This window comes from Paroedura picta, chromosome 8 (assembly GCF_049243985.1).
Source record: "Paroedura picta isolate Pp20150507F chromosome 8, Ppicta_v3.0, whole genome shotgun sequence".
NCBI classification, from domain to species: domain Eukaryota; kingdom Metazoa; phylum Chordata; class Lepidosauria; order Squamata; family Gekkonidae; genus Paroedura; species Paroedura picta.
Genome location: NC_135376.1, coordinates 69,374,310 through 69,396,059, shown reverse-complemented (window position 1 = coordinate 69,396,059; position 21,750 = coordinate 69,374,310). Strand labels below are relative to the sequence as shown.

General features: G+C 41.9%; 1 protein-coding gene across 7 annotated transcripts in view; it reads left to right on the top strand.

The window, feature by feature from the left end:
• Positions 1–7,155, top strand: part of IDE (insulin degrading enzyme) — a 78,891-nt gene extending 71,736 nt beyond the window's left edge. For all 7 annotated transcript variants that reach the window (XM_077350256.1, XM_077350255.1, XM_077350260.1 and 4 more), the window contains exon 25: positions 2,388–7,155. In XM_077350256.1, the coding sequence (XP_077206371.1) occupies positions 2,388–2,483 (96 nt within the window). In that variant the 3' untranslated portion in view covers positions 2,484–7,155. The remainder of the gene's footprint in view (positions 1–2,387) is intronic.
• The last annotated feature ends 14,595 nt before the right edge of the window (positions 7,156–21,750 follow it).

Below are 21,750 nucleotides of genomic sequence, written 5' to 3'. Positions count from 1 at the left end.
AAGCCAAATAATAAATAAGCCCAATCAAGATCAAGCTGCTGGAGTTAACTTTTGAAGCCCTAGACTGTCTGGGACCAGCGTACTTGCAGGACCGCCTCTTCCCCATAATCCCCCAAGAGCCTTATGGATCAAGATCTGCTCAGGGTCCCCTAGCCTGAGAGAGGTGAAATTGGCTTTGCCCATCCTGGGGGAACTAGCTCCTGGAGGAGATTAGGGCTCTGATCAGTTCCACCGGGCTTAGGGTTAGGCCAACAATAATATCCAACTAACCAGCAGGCCTCACTGCTAGAAAGAGGAGGAGAAGTCAGAAGATTGGCTCCCTGCTAGAGAACTCCTTGATCTGGAAATTTTAGAGGGAGTCATTTTGTCTATTGTAACCATTTTAAATTTTATAAACTTGTATGCTGACCATTTTGGAAGGGTAGGCTACACACAAAAATTGATAGTGATTTCTCTTTTCTTTCAAGAATATTTTGATATTGCTTAGTTGGCCTTTTTATTTACACACAGATCAACGAAACTGTAAGGTCCATCTCAGATGCTGAAGGAATTGCTCTGTATAAAGCAAGCCTATGTCCCCTGTGGACCACAGCCCCATGAGTGGTGCTGCTTCATGACAGAAATATGTTTGCGTCCTGTGCTGTATTCCCCAGCCCCCATAGCCATGCAGAGCACTGCAAGAAAACAAATTGGCCTGGACTTCTTCAGGTGTTGTGTTTTGGCTGATACTACAATATCTGAACCAGCCCTCTTAGTTTGCCAGTATGCAGATGCCTGTGTGTTGTCCCAAACATGCACATTTTCTATGTGGATGAGTGATGTGGCCATTATGTTAGAGAGTACATATGATGCATATGCAGGATTCTGGGCACAATCCCAGCATCTCCTGCTACATGAACTTTGGGTAGCATGGTATTGGGAATGATCTTTTTCTGCCCGGAGAAGAAGAGCTGGGCTTTTGTACCCGCTTTTTACTACCCCAAAGCAGTTTATAATTGCCTACCTTTCTTTTTCCCACAACAAACACTCTGTGAGATAGGTGAAGCTAAGAGGGCCATGACTGGCCCAAGATCACCCAGCAGGCTGCATATGGAGGGAATTAAACCTGACTTTCCAGATTAGAGGCTGCTGCTCTTAACCACTACACCAAAAGTGGCTCTTAAGGTGGTGACTAGCCCACGGTCACCCAGCTGGCTGCATGTGGAGGAGGAGTGGGAAATCAAACCCAGTTCTCCAGATTAGAGGCTGATGTTCTTAACCACTACATAATGCTGGCTCTCGAGTTTGGAAGACCAGCCCCCTCTAGATCATCAGCCTCCTCCACAACAATCACCTCAGTCTTCAAAGGAAGGTCTTAATCCCTAATATTTTGGTATCTGTTTCACAACCCAGATTTAGGAATCTGTCCATTTTCAGCTTGTTCATTAAATTAGGTGTGACCCTAACTGTGTTCTCTAAACTCTTTTCTAATTCAATAGGCCGGCCAGCCATACTTGGTGATCTTCCATGTCCGCTTCTGATTTTTATCAGCTAACATGATTGTGGCCTCTTGTGGCGCAGAGTGGTAAGGCAGCAGTCATGCAGTCTGAAAGCTCTGCCCATGAGGCTGGGAGTTCAATCCCAGCAGCCGGCTCAAGGTTGACTCAGCCTTCCATCCTTCCAAGGTCGGTAAAATGAGTACCCAGCTTGCTGGGGGGTAAACGGTAATGACTGGGGAAGGCACTGGCAAGGTCACCCTATATTGAGTCTGCCATGAAAATGCTAGAGGGCATCACCCCAAGGGTTAGACATGACCTGGTGCTTGCACAGAGGATATCTTTACCTTTTTACCTTTAACATGATTGAAAGAAGGGTCCTTCTACTTCCACCACGATAAGAAGCAAGGATAGTCTTAATAATAACTTCCCTGATATTATGGTAGAGACTGCAGTTAAAGAAAACATGGTCTAGGGCAGGGGTAGTCAAACTGCGGCCTTCTAGATGTCAGTGGACTACAATTCCCATGAGCCCCTGCCAGCATTCGCTGGCAGGGGTTCATGGGAATTGTAGTCCATGGACATCTGGAGGGCCGCAGTTTGACTACCCCTGCTCTAGAGATTCAGGTTTTTTGAATGGATCTAGTGAAGTTAGCCTCAAGGACAGCAGAGGGTAGCGCATTGTACCTTAAAAAAGCAAAAAATTCTCCTGCAGTTAAAATTTTGACATATAATTTCAGTGTTATTCTATTGGGAGTACGTAGATCAGATAGAGGCTTCCTTATTCTGGTTGTATCGATTTGCCTTTCTATGTAATTTAACTGACTTTACTACAGCGTGCAAATATTCGTGTGGGTTACCAGATTCTCAGTGTCTTTTTCATTCCTTCTTTTCCAATATGCTTATTTGCAGCCCGACGTGATTCAAAATGTGACAGAGTTCAAGCGCAGCCTGCCGCTCTTTCCCCTGGTGAAGCCACACATCAATTTCATGGCTGCAAAACTGTGAAGACTCTCGGGCGAAGAACTGGAAGTGGATCAGTGCTTGTGTGACTTCAGTGGGTTTTGAAATGAACAAGCGTCTTTCGAGGACAAAACCATCTTGTCTGTTATGCAGGGTCCCTGATTCCTTCTAGGTTCATCCAGCATTGATGCTGTGATAGGGATACAGCAGTTAGGCAGATAGGCTGTAGACCCATGTCGTTTTTATTATAGAGCCACTCTTGGAAATCAAAATCCAAGTGGTACATTCACAGGTCCTTGTAGGTATGGTATATTTTACACTAGCGTGTCCTTTTAAAAGATTTTGTTTTGCATAATGGAATATGAAGAAGCTTTCTGAACAAACTGGTGTTACGTAAAATGCTTTCCTTGCGAAAGGTCATTAAAGATTAAGCCTTTGAGTAGATATTTTATTTGGTGTGGAAGAAGAAAACATTGTTAAAAGGAACATGTTGACTTTTCTGCAGGAAGGGAATTGAATGATACCTTCTAAAAAACGATTGTCAGTGAAACATCTAGTATGTGTATAGATCAGTAGAAACCAGAATTTGGCAGCAAAGTTATTGGCAAAAGAAGAGTTTGTTTAGGTATGTTGAGATGGTTTTAATCTTTATACACCTCTGAAGACATTTTATATTCAGACTAGTAAAATGCTGGAAACACTTGAGTAGCCATCTTTTTTGTATCAAGAGTACTAGTGTGACAGTTTGTAAACCTTTCATTTTCTCAGGGTTGCTCTGAAACTGTTTCCTTTCATCTGCATAAATGAAATAACTTTGACACTTCCCATTCTTCCAGTTATCCATGTACTGTTTGAGATGGGCCATCAAATTTGTTTAGGGCATGACTGTACAAAAGGCTAAAAGACATTCCACATTTGGGCAAATGAAATTTATTCGTGCATCCCAGTTCCCTACACATATCTGCTGAAAAATAACCCGAATTCAATGGGACATAATCTCAAGTAAGTGTGTGTTGGGTTTCATCCTTGGTCTGTGTGTGGGGGGGGGGGGGGGATGGCCAAACAAAATACATTTGGATCTCCCTAATGCACCATTTGAAGGTCCGGGGTCCCAAGACAGGATCACATAGCTGGCGTCATCAGTGGTAGCAGCTGTCTAGTAGCCTGCACCTACTAGTATTTAAAGTGCTAGATGAAGAATTTCAGAATTCTGCCTCAAAGATTAGATTTTTAAGTGGCAACCCGCCCTTCCTCCTAAAAAGCGCACCACAATTTAATGCTGCACTTTTAAACAAAGGCTGGTTTTAAATGTAATGCTGTGATGCAGAAACATGCTCTTGAGAGTCTTTGCACTTGTATGTTATCTCATTCACACTGGGCTGTTATCTGTGCAAAGCAGCCACATGACACATCATGAGAGTGCAGAGTCCCCCAGGGAGAGGGCTTTTGTCTTCCCAGCATCGTGGCTAGGTCAAACGTAATGTTTACTCAACCATTTCAACAGTTAAGCATCAAATTGCGCATTGCCAGGGCAGAATTCTATGTGCTTGCATGCAGCATTTTAAACACTGCCTGAATGTTTGTCCTTCACATATTAATCTCGTATCAGTTTTATTCAACATTTTCAGGTGTTCGACATGCAGTAATAGCACAGTGGATTACTCCATTCAGGGTAAAATGCAATAAACTTGCACCTACTGATACAGCACAAAGGGGAGAAGTGTATATGTATAATAATAAAAAGGCAGAAAATATGGGAGGATTCTACTTTGGTTTAATCGATTTAGTCTTCAGCCTATTGATTTTAGTGGGCTTCTGCTACTAAAAGCACATTGGGGGGAGAGACCAGGTGTTTGCTTCATTTTGCTTTCTTATCTGCATTAGACTGATTCAAAGTACTGAATATTTAAAAAGGACGAGTTCAGACACTGCCAGTGAAATCCCAAGCTAGGTTACGTCTATCTAAGTTCATTGACTTTGGTGGACTTACAAGGATGTAACTCTGCTTAGGTTTGCACTGTAGAAATGAAAACCCCAACAAATTTTGTTGCTTTTCAAATGGAAATGGTGCCTTTTAATTGAGAAATCTGATCCATACAGTGCTAATCTTACTCAGAGCATTGGTGGCTCAGGTTTACCATCTGGATGCTTTGGTCATCCCACCCTCCATGTAGTTTGTTATGACTGATGCCATCTGATGTTGATTGTCTTGTTGATTGTCAGAATTAAAATTGTGTGTTGCATCTACCTGGAAAAATATATATAATGTTATGTTGTTTACATTAATAAACTAGGAAATAAACTATTAACATTGGGCCACTGATTTAACCTCTCTTCTGTATATCTTATTAAGGTATCTGTGTTGTACTGTTGTTGTATTTCACTGAGTTAAAAATGACAAAACCCACCCCACTACATGTGGGAAGAGCAATGAGTTTACGGAGAGAACTAAGGTATAATCTCCCAGGTTATGTTTGTGTTCTGACGTTCAGTCCTTAATGCCTCCCAAGTTCAGTGTGCATTAAAGCTGGATACTTAGTAAAGAGTTCCTCTGTTTTATCAAACGACAATATGGCTTCCCCTTTTCCCCCAACATGTAATGAAGATGGTAGCTTTTTCTTAACTCACTTTATCACATGCTGAAAATTGATCTGGTTGTATGTTGAACAGTCTGGTGACTTTTGCCACATGGTGTGCAGTAATTTGTTTAACTTGGCTCTGCTTTGTCACAAGATGGGAGTTAGGGCAGGGTCTCCAGTGGAATTTGACAATGCCAGTATTGTTGAGCATGCATGGATTCCAGAAGGTTTGGGTTCAGGATGACATCCACTGTGGGATTCCATACTTGATCCAAAGACCATCCGAGACCTTTGGGGTCTAGAAGACAGTGGCCAGGAACTTTTTTCCATTAAGTATCCAGGGAATGCTTGTTTGGCAAATCCATTATTTCATTATTAAAATAATTGGTCCCTACAAACAGCTCTCTCCTTGGTGTAGTAATGGCACAAATCCACTTGTGATCCCTGTAGGAGCCACACGTTTCCCTCCCAAATCCTTATAAGTGCTTTTATACCCAATAGCCATCCCTATTTCCCCTCAACTCTCTGTGATGCTGTGTCTTTCTCTGGGGGCAGCTGAATTTTAAAAAATGGAGGGGTTGGGCTTCTTACATTTGAATACTCACAGTAGTAGTGTGGGCAAAACGAAATGTAGGCTGTATCCTAAAAAAAACCTGTGCAGTAAGAAGGTCCTAGTGTCTCTTCCTGAAAAGTAGGAAATTGCATAGGCAGACATATTGGAGGTGAAATTACTGAAGTGAGGTGAAAGTTTTGAAGAGTGTTCCACTGAGCATTTATATTATTAGCAATAATTATTAGCATTTCTTCATTCCTCGAGTTATTTAATTTATTCTTACTACATTTCCCTATAAATGCCTAATAGGATTTAGATTTTTCTTTGCCACCACTACATTTTTGTGTTTTGTTCCCCTCCCTTTTAATTAAATTATTTGTATACTTGTTTTTAAAGAGAAAATTGGAATGCACAGTACAAAGCTGTATTTTGAGATAGTTTAAATGTGCTTAGTGGTGAGTCAATATCACTGACTTTTGTGAAGGTAAATTTTAAAACAGAGGAGAATTCTTAAACTAACAAAATATTTTAAATTGGATTTATATTATAACCTGCACAATAATTTAAATCCTTCCCATTGTACCACAATATAGTACATATGTACATTTCAAACATGAAACTTCTGGTAGATTGGTTGGCTTCATGGAATTCAGTTCCACCATCTACACAATTCTGGCTGATTTCAGAACTACTGAAATGCATATCTTCATGCCCCAAAACTAAGAAATGATGCTAGGGTTATGGACATGGACAAAAGGTTATATTTTGTAATAGATCACTGGTACAACAAATATCAAAGTTGATAAAAGATTCTGAACTGGACTCCAGAGGAGTATTTATGCTTATTTAAGCTTATGTGTTGCAGATTTCTGGTTTTGGCAGCATTCCTTTGCATCTTCTGGCCTGGGTCCAATGGAACATTGCCAGGGGCAGAAGATTTTCTGCCAACAGAGTGCAATTTTCTTGCCTCCCTCACTCCTTCTGCAGCCCAGGAACAGCATTTCAAGGACATTTTGGGTTGCAGTGGGTGGGGTTGGGTGGAAGTCCTCCATTTGATCCAAAACAATGTATATTGTACCTACATGGCTGCAGAGCTTAAAGGGGTGGGGTATTCAGAGGTAGTATTGAATTTGATATGTTGAAAAGATTCTTGGTGTGTGCGGGATACTCTTTTCATGCTCCCTAAATCCTTGTATATATTTACACTTATTCAAAAATTTAGGCTCAGCCCACTTCTTTTCCATAAACCATCATTCACCCACAAGCAATTATTACATTTCTTTTTCAGTGTTCTCCAGCATTTTATAGTTTGAGAATACAATGCAGTTTGATAACTCAGGTGGATTCTCCCTAGCAGATCCAAAGCTGCAGTGTCAACAAGCAATAACCAACTACCTAGACTACACTGTAATTTAGTTTTTGTGCTCGTTAACAAACATTTATGTAACAAACCATAAATTATAACTAAGATGACTGTAATTTTTGCAAGTGCTGTTCTGAGCAGTTGATGTGGAATTGGGTGCATGTTGACATAGTGTGGCAGAGTGTTTTGTCATGCTCCTGACAATAAACAATCTGAATATAACCTCTGGACTCCCTAAATGATTTTGTTTTTAAACTTGTCACAAAAAAAATGTAAAATTCACTTGTCAGTGGCTGATTTTTACTTTCCTCCAAGATAGCAGTTTTAGGAATGCACTAGTATTAAATCTTTCATCTTTTTACCCAGGGTTTTCTAAACAACCCTTTTTAAAAACAGCAACAAGAAAATGTTCTAATTCAGCTGTGACTGGTTTAAACCATCAGGAATTAGTAGCAGCTGCATCAAATATAGTAATTTTTAACTCAAGCTAAAATGTTTGCATTTGGAATTTTATTTACATTTTATTTTGTTCCATGAAGTCTCAAAGGCTCTCATAGCCGGAGTCAATAGGTGGTTGTGGGTTTTCTGGGCTGGGTTGTCCAAACTACAGCCCCATGGCCTGGAAAACCCAGAGCCACCAGTAATAATGTCAGAAAGGGTGGGTTTGGCTATATTGCTCTTGTCTCAATTCATACCAAAGAGGCTTCTGTTTGTCTTTTCATCTATAATTTTTGTTAAATATTTGCTAATTTTTGTTGGCAATCCAGAAATGAGATTCTGGTGTGCATTGGCTTTAAAAAAAAATGGGAAACTGTTCCAGCTTGTAGTGGTTAGGAGTGTGGGCTTCTAATATGGTGAGATGGGTTTGATTCCCCACTCCTCCACATGCAGCCAGCTGGGGGATCTTGGGCTCGTCACAGCACTGACAAAGCTGTTCTGGCTGAGCAGTAATATGAGGGCTCTCTCAGCCTCACCTATCTCACAGGGTGTCTGTTGTGGGGAGAGGAAAGGGAAGGTGATTGTAAACCGCTTTGAGACTCCTTCGGGTAGAGAAAAGCAGCATATAAGAGCCAACTCTTCTTTTTCAGTAATCTTAGAGCTCTCTCAGCCTCACCTCCATCACAGGGTATCTGTTGTGGGGAAAGGGAAGGTGAATGTAAGCCGCTTTGAGACTTTATGTAGAGAAAAGCGGTATATAAGAACCAGCTCGTCGTCTTCTGAATATATACATGGATGAGCCTCATTCATTACAACAGTTGGTTTCCAATTACTTTTCACAAATTCCATTACAATATTATGACCCATTGCAGTCCTTTACATTATCCTCTGGATCCAAGCAGACCAAGAGATGCAAAGCTGCAGGCTGAAGTAGCAAAACAAAAAATGTGTTTCCCAGTAAGGCTGTGTTCTTAAATATTTCACAGTGAATTAAGGTCCGGCTGAGCTCACTGAGACTTGCTGTGTTGTTCTGAGTTTCACCCTTTAAATCTATTAATTGAGGATGTGATTTAGGATTGCACTGTAGGACAGTAGCACTCAGATTTAAATCTGTCTCAAGATGAAGATGTTAAACTGCAGATCTCACCACACCTGATAAGTGCCTTGGTGGATTTCAGATCTGTTTAAATCCCAGTAATCCAGTTAAACCAGTTTGTTGATTGGCTTTTAGGAAATTACATTCTGCATCAGTGAAATAATTACCTGTCTGTTGGTCATTATGCAGAATTTCATATCACCTCGTTCACAGTATTTCTTAATCTCAATGTAGCACCATGGATTGTTTCAAAATATTGGGAATGTACAGGACTTCAGTGTCCTTAGTATGAGGGAGGAAATATTTACATAAAATTGTAGCAAATTTGCAAGACTCTCATGAGGAAAGGGTTTGAGGGGGAAACAGTAAATCATGTTTTCAAATGTTGAGTTCTATTTTTACCGTGACTGGCTAGAGTCACTAGCCAGTACTTGTGGCCAGGAAGAAATGGTTAAAGGAACAATGGGCTTTACACAAGGGCTGCACAAGGGAATTTTTGCCAGGCCTAAAACATTGACTCACTCCCTAAGACTTTTGCTGGGTTGGCTTCACAAACTCATAATGACCATGGTTGCAACCCTGATTGACTGCTTGTTCAGAAATATCAAATACAGGGATATGCAGGTGGCCATTCAAGAACAAGCTTGAAACAATGCTAATTTTCCAAACATGTAGTTCCCTGTGAGGGTGCATTTCTAAAACATTATACATGTTGTATAGTGTTCTATACATGTTGTAAACCACCATGAGCCAGAATTTCTGAGAATGTCAGTATATAAATCAAATTGTAAATAAATAAATAAATAAAGCTGTGCTGTATTTACTGATAAATTATGCTGGCTACCTGGACACCCACACAAAATAGTATCTATGTGTTTTGTTAGCCAGTGAAATGCCTTAACCAAATAGTACCGATGGGTATTTCACCTGGCAGAACCCCTGAATGGGCATGCCCCTGCCCTTAGCAATAAAACTCCATAAGCCTCACTTCTGAGGACTGAATTGACTGAAAAAGCATATGAAAAGACTGACTGGTTTTGCTGCATGAGCCTGTATGGTCCCGTTTGCAAGATGGCAGGTTTTAAGAATGGAAGTCCCTGCAGCAAGGGAAAGACAGCTTGAAGATGCTCATCCAAAACTGAATCCCTAGAATGCTGACTAATCATAGGAATTTCTGTGGGGGAGGAGAGGATTAAAGTTAAAGGTTAGGGCTGTCCACATAAAGCTTTAAATATATGCTGATTCCAAACAGGAAATGCTGGTTAATTTAAAGATACTAGAGCAAGGTTATTTTCTCCTCTTTCCATTCACATTGCTATATTACATTAGGCAGGATTTCAGAATTTAGAATGAGCAAAGAGTCTGTTTTAGAACTCATATTTCAGAGGATAGATTTCCTAACAGTACAAATATCGACAGAGTTACTCCGTTGATTTTGCTGAGTTCAGCCTGGAGTAGCTTAACATAGGATGACACTGTTGATGGAGTAAGTAAGGGCCAGTTCCTAAGTAGCTCTTTAACGTAGCCTCTTAGCAACACTCACCCTCCCCTTCTCTGTGGAAACCAAACCTTGTGCCACATTAGCCTATGTCACAACCCCGGGATGCAAGCCAGGCTTTTTGACATCTTTGCCAAACAACAGCCTACCCTGCCAGCTGGCAATCCCATTTTGATGTTCAGCCTGAAAAAGTGTAGGTTGAGAGGAGACATGATTGCTCTTTTGAAGTATCTGAAAGGTGGTCACATGGAGCAGGGAGTGGTTTCTGTTTGCAGCAGAGGTTAGGACCAGTCATACACTCTCAGCCTAATCTACCAAACGGGAGGGTTGTGAAGACAAAATGGAGGAGGACAGAATGATGTGGTGAACCACCTTGGTTTTCCCATTGGAGAAAAGGAGAGGTTAGAAATAATTATGCAGCTTCAAGTCGTCTAGCTTCAATTTGCAGTCATCCTGTTTACCTTTTTGTTCTGTTTTATTAAGTGCAGTTAGTAGGTAACAGTAGACAACAAACCAAAACAAACAAACATGACATCATACTTTGACTAGTTATCAAATCTGTAGCTAACTAAATTTAACTAACTGTTTGCCTTGCATCTTTCCGCAACTGTTTTTCAATTTTTAGAATCAGCCTCATTGCACAATCTAGTTGCCCTTTTATTATCTTGGTGTGTTTTTTGTAATAAAGTTAACTTCATTCATTTGAACATTTTAAAAACTCGTTTAAACAATTCTATTTCTGATGGTCTAACTTTTGACTTGATGCTTTCAATAAATATAACAAGAGTAACAAAGAGAACAGGGACCCTTGTGGTAAATTCAACAAGAAAAAGAACCTCACCACAATAGGAATAACAAAAAACAATTAATTCAGCAATTAGAACAAGTATACAGCTGATTTTACAATTAAAGTATACAAGAAGTACACAGTAAACAATCTTGCAATTTCTTTATACAAACTTAAATGTAATATGTAATGCAACAAACAGTAACTCCCACTTTGTGGATACTCCCAACAGGTCCTAAGAGCTCAGCCTGTTTCGCCACAGCTTCTGCTGGGGAGTAGGCAGCTGACTAAATTTTTCTTTTTCTTTTAATGAGAAGTAGGATGTAATTTGTATAGGAGGAACACAAGTTCTTTGTTGGTTTTCAGAGCCAAAAAGGTCATTAGGAGGCTTTATTCTTCAGCCAAAAAGGGTTTATGTTATGTCTCTCAGGTGCATTACATATTATCTTTAAGTTTGTATAAAGAAATTGCAAGATTGTTTACTGTGTACTTCTTGTTTACCTCCTTTAATTGTAAAATCAGCTGTATACTTGTTCTAATTGCTGGATTGTTTTTTTGTTATTCTTATTGTGAGGTACTTTTTCTTCAATAAATATAAAGCAACAACCTGATACTATTAACTGAGTAAACAAATTCAACTATTTTATCTACATGACACTGAAAAACTGCTGTCAACAACCTAATATCCTTATTATCTTATTCCCCCACCTCCTCACAGCTGTTAGGGTTTTTTTTTTTGTTCTGGCACAATGCCACCACCTAAAATGAATTTGTTTATTTTATTCACTGAAGATCACAACATGTGGCTTCCTTGCAGAAAGAAAATATTCATTGCCCAGCCCAACAATACCAGGATTGCTCTTACTCTGTTTAAAAAGTCATGTTTTATGCTAGGACAGGCTTTCAGTTACCTGAAGGTAGTTTTTATTCCTTTGACAGCAATCCTTTGCTACCAGCTTAGAAGGTGATTTGTCACATGCATCAACTAGAAATAATGTTGCATTTAAAGAAGACACATATTTTAGCCAAGATTTGCCTGCTTGCAAATCAGACAGCAATGTCAGAGTTTCTGGATATGTTAGAAACTCCAGCCAATTACAAACATCCAGGTGTTTAACAAACACCTTATCTTTTGTAGTGCACCAGGGGAAGAGGCGTGTGACAGATACACCTGCAATATGACGTGAACATTTGGGAGGATCAGGGCCTAGGTTGCAACAGTGCAAAGTCATTCTAAGCCATCCAGACTTATGCTGAATGTATTCAGTAAAAATTATAGTAAGATGGAAAGCATGAACTGCGCCGTCTGTCCCTCCCTCACCAAATTGGGAGCAAGCATCATCCAAATGTTACCTTACTGTTAGGAAGTGTATGCAGCCTGTGACTGGCCTCAAGCAACCCTGCTTAGGGCTGATTTCTTTGCCATGTTGCTTGGGCAATAGTTTACTAACACAGAATGATGCAAAGGGTAGAACTAGATGACCCATGAGGTCCCTTCCAACTATGATTCTAAGTGGTTGTATTAATTAACCCAGCATGCTCTAAATCAGCCACACAGGGGCAGTCATCCCCATCTTTGCCATTGTGGTTTGAGCAGATGGCCTGATTACGAGCCCCAACTCTGACATGGCACACCTCAAAACAAGGCACACAGCAGTATTCTTTGCCAATACCTGAGAGAACATTATATATTCAGGGACAGAGTGCAGGTGGCCACCATCATCAACAGACGTAATGTCTGGTTGAAACTCTGGAAGGTGGATAATTCTTCCAAAACCATCCGGGCAAAAGAGAAGTTCTCAGGCCACTGCCTATCCTTTGGCAAGTCTAAACTGGACAAACTCCTAGTCAAGACAAAAAGAAGCCCTCATCAGCAGCCTGGTCAGGGCCAGGTGCACCTCCTGTGGACCGGGGACCACCAGCAGATTCAAACCCACAGACCAAAGAGCCCAGTGGGGGACAAGTGGTCCCGCAGATACATAGGGCCCTGACCGCGAATAGCCTTAAGAAGAAGAAGAAGAAGAGTTGGTTCTTATATGCCGCTTTTCCCTACCCGAAGGAGGCTCAAAGCGGCTTACAGTCGCCTTCCCATTCCTCTCCCCACAACAGACACCCTGTGGGGTGGGTGAGGCTGAGAGAGCGCTGATATCACTGCCCGGTCAGAACAGCTTTATCAGTGCCGTGGCGAGCCCAAGGTCACCTAGCTGGTTGCATGTGGGGGAGCACAGAATCGAACCTGGCATGCCAGATTAGAAGTCCGCACTCCTAACCACTACACCAAACTGGCTCTCTTTAAAGGTAAATACCAGAACCTTGAACCTAATCTGAAACAGGATTGGCAACCAATGCAGCTGCCTCAGCAGCACTGGCTGGACATGAGCCCTCCAAGATGATCCAGTGAGGACTCTGGCAGCTCCATTCTGCACCAACTGTATGTTTCGGGTCAGGGACAGTGGCAGGCCTGAGTAGAGTGAGTTATAGAAGTTGGTATGCCCTCTGAAGAGGGAATGATGATGATAAACACAGATGGGATGTGTGCCAAATAAGGTTTCATGGTATGCTTAAATTTCTGCTTGCTTGCCCAAGTTCTAGGAACTGTTAATGAGCTTACAGGGCACTTGTCTGCTGGCTCCGTTCCATATTTCAGGCAGTATAACAGGAAAACTGCAATGAAGTACAGCCAATGCAGTATTTGCCAACAGCAGATCCCTCATACAAAGCAGTGCCCCCCTCCTGCAGATAAGTCTTCTCTCATGGCCCTGCACACACTGGAGAGCATGGAGAGCTCTGGGTTGGAGGTGTAGCCAGCCTTTCATCTTATAGCTATTAGATCGGGGGTCCCCAGCCCTTTTGAGCCCACAGATTCCTTTGGAATTCTACACCCAGTGGTGGGCACAGCTATAAAATGGCTGCCACAAAATGGCTGCTGCAGGAGGCAGAGCCAGCCACAGAATAGTTCCAACTGCTTACCTTCAGTCACACAGGCCCATTATGCACGGCCACCAAAATGGCAATTTCAGGTCACATGGAAAATGCGGAGGGGGAAGACGCGAAGCACACCGGTTATGCACGGGACGGGGCGCGATGGCGGCAAAACCAAGAGTAACTGATGATGCACGCGGCGACCCCAGTGTCGCTTCTGGTTGCACCCCGGTCACCAGGAAGCTGCGCTTTCTTCTGCGTTTTGCTAACGCGGCTTTTTCGGCGGCATGCACTGAAGCTGCAGCCGGTTGCAGCCGGCACCGTGCGTTATCGGTGATTTTAGTTGCCGCCATTCCAACCCGAATGTGCGTTATTCCCCCCATGCATAATGTGTCTTAGTGAAGATCCTTGTGCTGTGGAGGTAGCTCCTGATAATACAGCACTTTTAAAAATCTGCACAGCCAATCAGAAAAGGCCTACTTTCCAGTTCTACAGGGTCTTCCCCTTGCTGGATCAGAGAAAGTAACTGAAAAATAACACCAGCCAGAATACATATAGAAAAAAAAGAAATGTAATAAAAGAACATACTGGAGCATCAACCTGCTGACATTATTTGTAGTAGATAAGGATGAGCACAAGTCTGAGAAATGAATGGCATTTCTCTATCATCACCTTGTTTGGGGAGGTGATGGGAATGAATCCTTGCTGCATGTTGCTGTTTCTCTGGCCATTTAATCACCCAAGCAATTGCTCAGGGCTGCATAATGAGGAAAGGGCCAATGGCTCCTTCCTGGCCTAGAATTGCCTAGAATTTCCCTCTTGCTTACAATTTCTTTGATTTCCAGTAACCCACTGAAAAGTGGAGCTAGGAGGCAAGAGGGAAATATTACTGCTAGTGGAATAAATCCACAGGACCCAACCCAACATGAATGTCCCATACTACAAGGTACTTGCTGTAAGCCCCTTGAGGTATTACTGACCCTTTGGCCTTACTGATTCAGCCTGTCACTGAAATAGGTCATGGGAGGGTGGTATAGAAAATAGTACAGTACAGTATGTTTATTTGGTCGATTGACCCATATAAATAATGCATCAATAGAACCTGCAACCAATTATAAAAGTTAATTGATATGTGTAGTGAAAAAATACAAACATATTGCTACATAAAAATATTAAGATAATAAAACAACGTTAAAAACAATGCCTTGTTGGAAACAAATAATATGTTGTTGTAGGTAGGGGGGAAGGGTTATAACATGTGAAGAAGGGGGAAGAAACCTCACGGAAGTTAACTGCAGGGACAAGGAATCAATACATCTTCTAGAGCAGGGGTAGTCAAACTGCGGCCCTCCAGATGTCCATGGACTATAATTCCCAGGAGCCCCCTGCCAGCGAATGCTGGTAGGGGGCTCCTGGGAATTGTAGTCCATGGACATCTGGAGGGCCGCAGTTTGACTACTCCTGTTCTAGAGCAGCCCATTAACCCAAGTGATAAGATGGCCTGTCCATTACCTATCCATTACTATCGTTCAGACATTCTTTTCGATCTAATTCTAGTGGAGATGTAAAGGAATTTTACTACCTTGTTAGAAATAAGTCGGTCTTTATCTCTTAGCAAAAATTTAACTAGAGTGTCACTATTATGGGATGATAAAGAGGAATGTCTAGTGTAGTGGGACAGTAAAGGTAGGATTAGATATAGGTATAGAAATATAAGAAAACAAATAAAGTGGGGACTGTATAATTTATGTGGTCCCACATCTGTTTTCTGAAGTGGTACAGTTCCAGAAAACATCATTTAACAATTTGGTAGATCACTCCTTAATGTACCTTAGTTCAGGGGTAGTCAACCTGTGGTCCTCCAGATGTCCATGGACTACATGGATTTGTAGTCCATGAACATCTGGAGGACCACAGGTTGACTACCCCTGCCCTAGTGGATCACTGCATTAGCTTTGCTTCTTTCTTGCTCCTGCATACCCTTCTGCTAGCCCAGAATTCAGGAGGTTGTTGTGCTGTTCTTAGGCTAAATTTTCCACTGCAGAGTCTTACACCAGTTTGATGTTTGCCGTCATGTAATGCAGTACTAACTCAGCAGCTGTTCGCTGTAGAAAACAGTGTGTGGCATATGGAAAAGACTGCGTACATCTGGGTTAATGGAGCAAATACTGTGCTCGTTTCTTCCTTTTTTGAACAAGTAATGACTTGAGTCACTGCAAGAAGTCTGCGATCCCATTCAGTGGCTTGACAGCTGCCATTGAGTTTAACACAGTGTTAATTTAATGGTGGCTGCTTTCCTTTTTCAGTGTTCATTATTTCTGGCACATCCATTGCTCATTCCAGTATTATGATAATGATAATTAATACCTTAGTGTTTATTAGAATATTTATAATGTGTTTATTTTGTATTTATTTAGTACATTTTTATCCATCTCTTCCTCCAAGAGGCTCAGGGTGGTATATATCATTCTTCCCACCTCTGTTTGTAAAAATAAATTAGATAAATAAATAGCTTGTCCTCACAACAGCCCTGTAAACTGAGTTAAGCAGAAAGAGTATGACTGGCCCAAGGTCACCCAAGTAGACTTCAGGACAGGGTGTGAGTTTGAGCCTGGCTTGCCATTTTCTTGCTCACAACAGGCAAACTTCTGCTCTTGGCACAAATTACTCACTTTGGATTATTTGAGAAGCAGAATAAAATGGGAAGAGAGGAAGAGCATAGACGGCGACTCTCAAGTGATTCCCCTAATCTCTGTGGTAAAGACCATTGTGACCATAGAGATTCCTAGAGTATCACCTGAAATTGTTATCAGTTCAAGGTGGAGGGTTGGATAATGTGTTGTCACTTCTGGGTGATGCTCTAGAAATCTCTGAAGTCTTTATGGTTTTTACCATGAAGAATGAAGACATTTCTAGAGCATCATGGAGGACAAGTCATCACATCTCCTGAAAGTCTACCTTCTACAGATGCCTCCCCCCCCCCCATATCTCCCTGGGATTGCCAGTGCAGGGCTGTGAACCCTAATTTGCAATTGTATTGCTCAGATACCAACCAACACTATAACGGTTCCTGTACACAGGGACTCAAAGTGATTTATTATATTTTTAAGCCACAAAAATGGTAATTATTTTATAAAGTTCAGTTAAGATATCACAAAGTATGGAGAAAGCTTTTGCTTTCAACAAAATTGGAGAAGAAGATCTGTTAATGCTTGGCTGGCCTATGGTTGGTCAGGCCACTGAACTCTGTATCTGATTGGTAGAAAGTTGAAAAATGTAAGACTGGGAGAGTCTGCTAAAATCAGTTAGTGGAAGCTGGACAATGAGAAGGTTGATGAGAAGACTAAGGAAATACATTGTTAAGAAAAGAAGTCCTGGAAAGATTTGGTTACCAGAGCAAACAAGGAAACTGGAGGTGATGAATACTGCTGTAACATAAATGTTTCCATAGTCAAGCAAGTTTTATACAGGGCCAGGTCTTGCTTCCCCCCCCCCCCCCATTATTATTTTTCTTGGCTTGGAAACCATTCAGTCAAAATTTGTTCTATTATTTGAATCTGAATAAATATTTTTTTAAAAATCAATCCCTGCATCTAACCCTCAATTATATTATCATGCTACAAGGTATACTTGAATGTTCCTAGGGTAAAAGAACAGAAACATCAAGTGCTGTGCGCAACAAACCACATAAACTGCATTATGCACCCTCCTCCAGAGAACCTCCAGAGAACCCCACAGTTTCAAGAAAAGCGTGTGGTACAGTCCTCCTGTCTGTATAACTTTACAGTGTAAGATGGGGAACACGTTGTGTGTCCACAGAAATAGACTTAGTAAATTAACATCAGGAGATTAACATCAGTTTCATAGAGACCCTGGAAGATGTCACAGTTTTGTTTATTTTTATTTATTTATTTCCCGCCACTCCTGGGATCGACTCACAGAAGTCCAATAAAAAGCCCAGTAAAAAAAACATAAAAATTGACAGTAATACCTCCAAACTCCAAGTTGCTTGAATTCCACGTGTGCAATAGTGTACAAAGGAAACCTATTGCCAAGGGGGCCCTATAGCCTTCAAGGAGAAATGTTGCAGGTTAGGAATGTGCATATGTATGGAGGAGCAATCTGAGAGGAGGCTGTTTCCAAGAGATTGTTCAGACAGCAAAGCTTACAAAAATACCCTCCTGTGAAAGAAGTCACTGCCTAGTTACAGGGGTCGTCAAATTGCGGCCCTCCAGATGTCCGTGGACTACAATTCCCAGGAGCCCCTGCCAGCGAATGCTGGCAGGGGCTCCTGGGAATTGTAGTCCACGGACATATGGCGGGCCGCAGTTTGACTACCCCTGATAGTTTGGTAGTATTGAACATGAGGTTGGAAAAATGCATGCACTCGAAATCTCACACCTTGAATAGATCTTTGTTGGTCTTAAAGGTGCTATTGGACTCTAGTTTTGTTGTGCTACTTGAGAGCAACACGGCTACCCACTTGAATCAATGCAGTAGCAGTCTGTACCACATTTTCATTTTCTGAACTTAACCAGCTCAAGACATTTCACCCAAGGATGGAGAGCTCTCATAAAATCACTGTGTGACCTTGAACTATTCACCATGATTCAGCCTGTCCTCCTTCACAGCCTTGTTTTGAAAACCCGACTCGAGAGGTTGCCACAAGCTCCTCAAAGCAGGAGAGGATAGATATTTTGAAGATCACTTTATTGTTGCCAACTTTATAGTTTTTATCAGTATTGGTTTACTAGTTTTTAACAGTTAGATTTAACAGTTACTAGTTATCTGTGTATTTTATTTTTGTAGACTGCTTTGAAGGCTTTACGACTCAAGTATGATGGATATAATTAAAATAAATAAGAAATTTAATATATTCCAGATGTCGGCTGAAGTTTCTTGTGCCTGTCTCTTTGCTTGTCTGAGCACCAGTCTGGCTGAATGTGACAGTTGCTTTGAACATGCATTTTCTAAAGTGTTATTATGTCTCCATGCAACTAGAGATATGCACTTGGGGAAGGGGTATGGATTTGGGAAAACGTATCCATACTGGTAAACCAGATTATCCTGGTCCCCAATTCCATTTTGGAATTTTCAGGTTTGTTTTCTTTCAGAATTCTGAACTGGAGGAGGTCCATGGGGGGCCATTTCAAGGGGACTGGAGTGACTATTTTCCAAGCAAATGGCATCAAAACTGTACTTCCTTCCTGCCTACCAAAATTTCTCCAAGTTTCAGGTGCAATGGATCAAGGAAGTGGGGGCTGAACAAGCGGTCCTCAGCCATTCTGTTTGTCTCCATTAGTTCCTATGGGCCGAGATGTGATGCTTTCCTCAGGGCAAAGAAGCCAACATCCATACACACAACAGCAACTACTGAACCAAACAGCTAACAAGCCCAACAGAACCCAAGTCAAACCAGAGAACCCCATCAGAACATGGGCCAGTGCAGCAAGCTCAATACGGTCCAAGTCAAACCAGAGTCCACGTCAGATGAACCTGACAAGCCAGGACCAGTGCAACTGGCAGACCTGGCAAGACAAGTGACAGATCCGTATACACTAAAGTCACTCACTTCCCTTAGGAAGGCCTCAGAAAGAAAGAGGGAGGGGTTTGGGTCACCCAAGTTCTCCTGTCTCTGCCACATTTGCCATCACTGGCTCTAAGGAGGAGCCCCAGGAGCTGCGGCTGCCCTTCCTCACTGGCCCTCCTGTCTACTGGCCCTCTTTAAAGAGAAATATGGCAGCCATGCTAAATACAGGAGCTTCATTTGAGGTGATTTTGAAGGAGCCACTTGTTTTAGCTGAGATACTCATCTACTTTCCTAGCGCCTTTTATTCCAATTAACTGGGGGGGGAGCTTTAGGAGAGTGGCAAGAACAACACTTTTGCCATTGTATTTATTTATTTTTGGCATGAAATTATTCTCAGAGATGCTGAGCTACCGGCATCCCTCTGGGCTGCACAACAACTAGGGTTCGATTGAAGGATTTAAAAAGATGTTTAGAACATAATTTGGAAGCTGGATTTTGAACAGTGTCAATAAAATTAGGCAGCCTCCCTGCTGTTTCTTTCTTCTCCTGAGTTTTAAAATTTCCCCCTCCTCTTGCCAAGCAGGCAGCAGAAATCCAAGGCGGAGATAACAGTAGCAACAGAAAGCAGCGGCACTAAAAAAAACCCCCGAAACCTAGAGATGAAATGGAGTCAAGCTGCAGGCCTGCTTTTTATTCTGTCTGCCTGTGCTCAGAGAGCCATGAAGGACTGAGAGAGAATCATCATGACTGGGCAGAAAGTTCAAGTGCTCCTTCTCAGCTTCTAATCTGGAGAGCCAGGTTTGATTCTCCACTCTTCCACATGCAGGCAGCTGGGTGACCTTCGGCCAGTCACAGCTCTCTCAAGGTTCTCTCAGCCTCACGTACCTCACAGTATGTCTGATGTGGAGGGGGAAAAGAGATTGCAAGCCTCTCAGAGACTTCTTTGGGTAGTAAAAAGTGAGGTACAAAAACCCCAACTCTTTTAATGTCATTCCATTATCTGCCTCTCACCCCCCTCCCCATTTCTCAGGCAACCTATAAAATGGAAGAAAAACAGGCATGGGAGACTTCAGTGCCAGCCCCGAATGTTCTTTAATATTTCTGCTATTCTGGAAACCATGAATATTATGCCAATAAGGTATGTTTCAGAGATGTATTCAGACTGCTTAAATGGACTCTGTGGAATGGTAGAGGAAGGCCTGGAGGATCATTGTCCATGAGGTCACGATGGGTCGGACATGATTTCGCACCTAACAACAACAATTCAGACTGGAAATAACTGAAGGCACATCCCTACATACAACCACACCAGCCTCAAATTCTTTGTGAGGAAATTACTTGTTTGAAAGCCCCTCCCCGTGGCACTATACAAAATGTTGAAAGCTAACATGGCAAGACATGTTGTTAAGATAAGTTTATAAAGTTATCGTTGATTTGGGTTCACAATGTTCCACCAGAGTAAACTTAGCTTCTTATTCCTATAAAGCCCTTGAATCTATTAAACACCTTTAGCATGCTGCGTACTATTTATTGCCTACCCTCTGCCTATATGTGTGAGCTGGTAATTCCCATTTCATTGTGTCTGAAGAAGTGTGCATTGTACACACTTAAACCTTGCATGGCTCGAACTTTGTTCTACTGAACTTTGTTCTACTGAATTGTGGTGATTTATGTGGTCAGGCTTAAGCGTATACATGTGGCTTAGCTCACAGCATGTCATTTGGATTCCGTTTGCAAGCTGCTTAGGGGGATCCCTGGGACCTTTGGTTTGGTGTACCCTATGTAAAACTCGCCTTAGGCCATGATTCTGTCTGTGTCATTCGATACAGAATTATTCTGAAACTCTCCTTTGCGTTCTGAATAGGTGGCAAGGAGTGTTTCAGATTTTGCTAGTTTCAGCAGTTACTCTACAAACGTTTAGGGTTGCCAGGGGTTGGGAAATACGGGAGACTTTGGGGGTGGAGCCAGGAGTGGGTGGGGTTTGGGCTGGGAAGGGTCCTCAGTGGAGTATGAGGCTATGGAGTTCAACCTCCAAAGCAGCCTTTTTTCCAGAGGAACTGATCTATGTTGCCTGGAGATGAACTGTAAAGCCAGGGAATCTAGGGGCATCCTTAAATGCTTTGCAGGACCTGTGAAACAGCTGCAATAGCCATTTGCAGCTGCATCCTTCCACTGGGTATAATGATGTGGAGGGGAAAACCCCCAGTTTCAGTGCACTGTGCTGAAAATGTTGCAGTATGAAGTAAACCCTTGACCTTGTTGGGAGTAGAAACAGCTGGTATTCACGACTGGAAACAAGCATAGCAAGAGCTGGGGACCTGTGCAAATGAGACACATGCCTACAACAAGGTCTCAAGGGATTGGACAACATGGTAGAGTAATCCCGATTGATTTGAACCAGCCAAAATATCATAGAACAAAACAATAAACAAGTGCATTATAATATATATAATCTTGGTCTGTGTGGGTGTTATGTGGCTAAATCAGGAACAGAATTTGCAATACAAAATAATTAAAAACAGAACTTCTTGAATTCAAAACAAAGG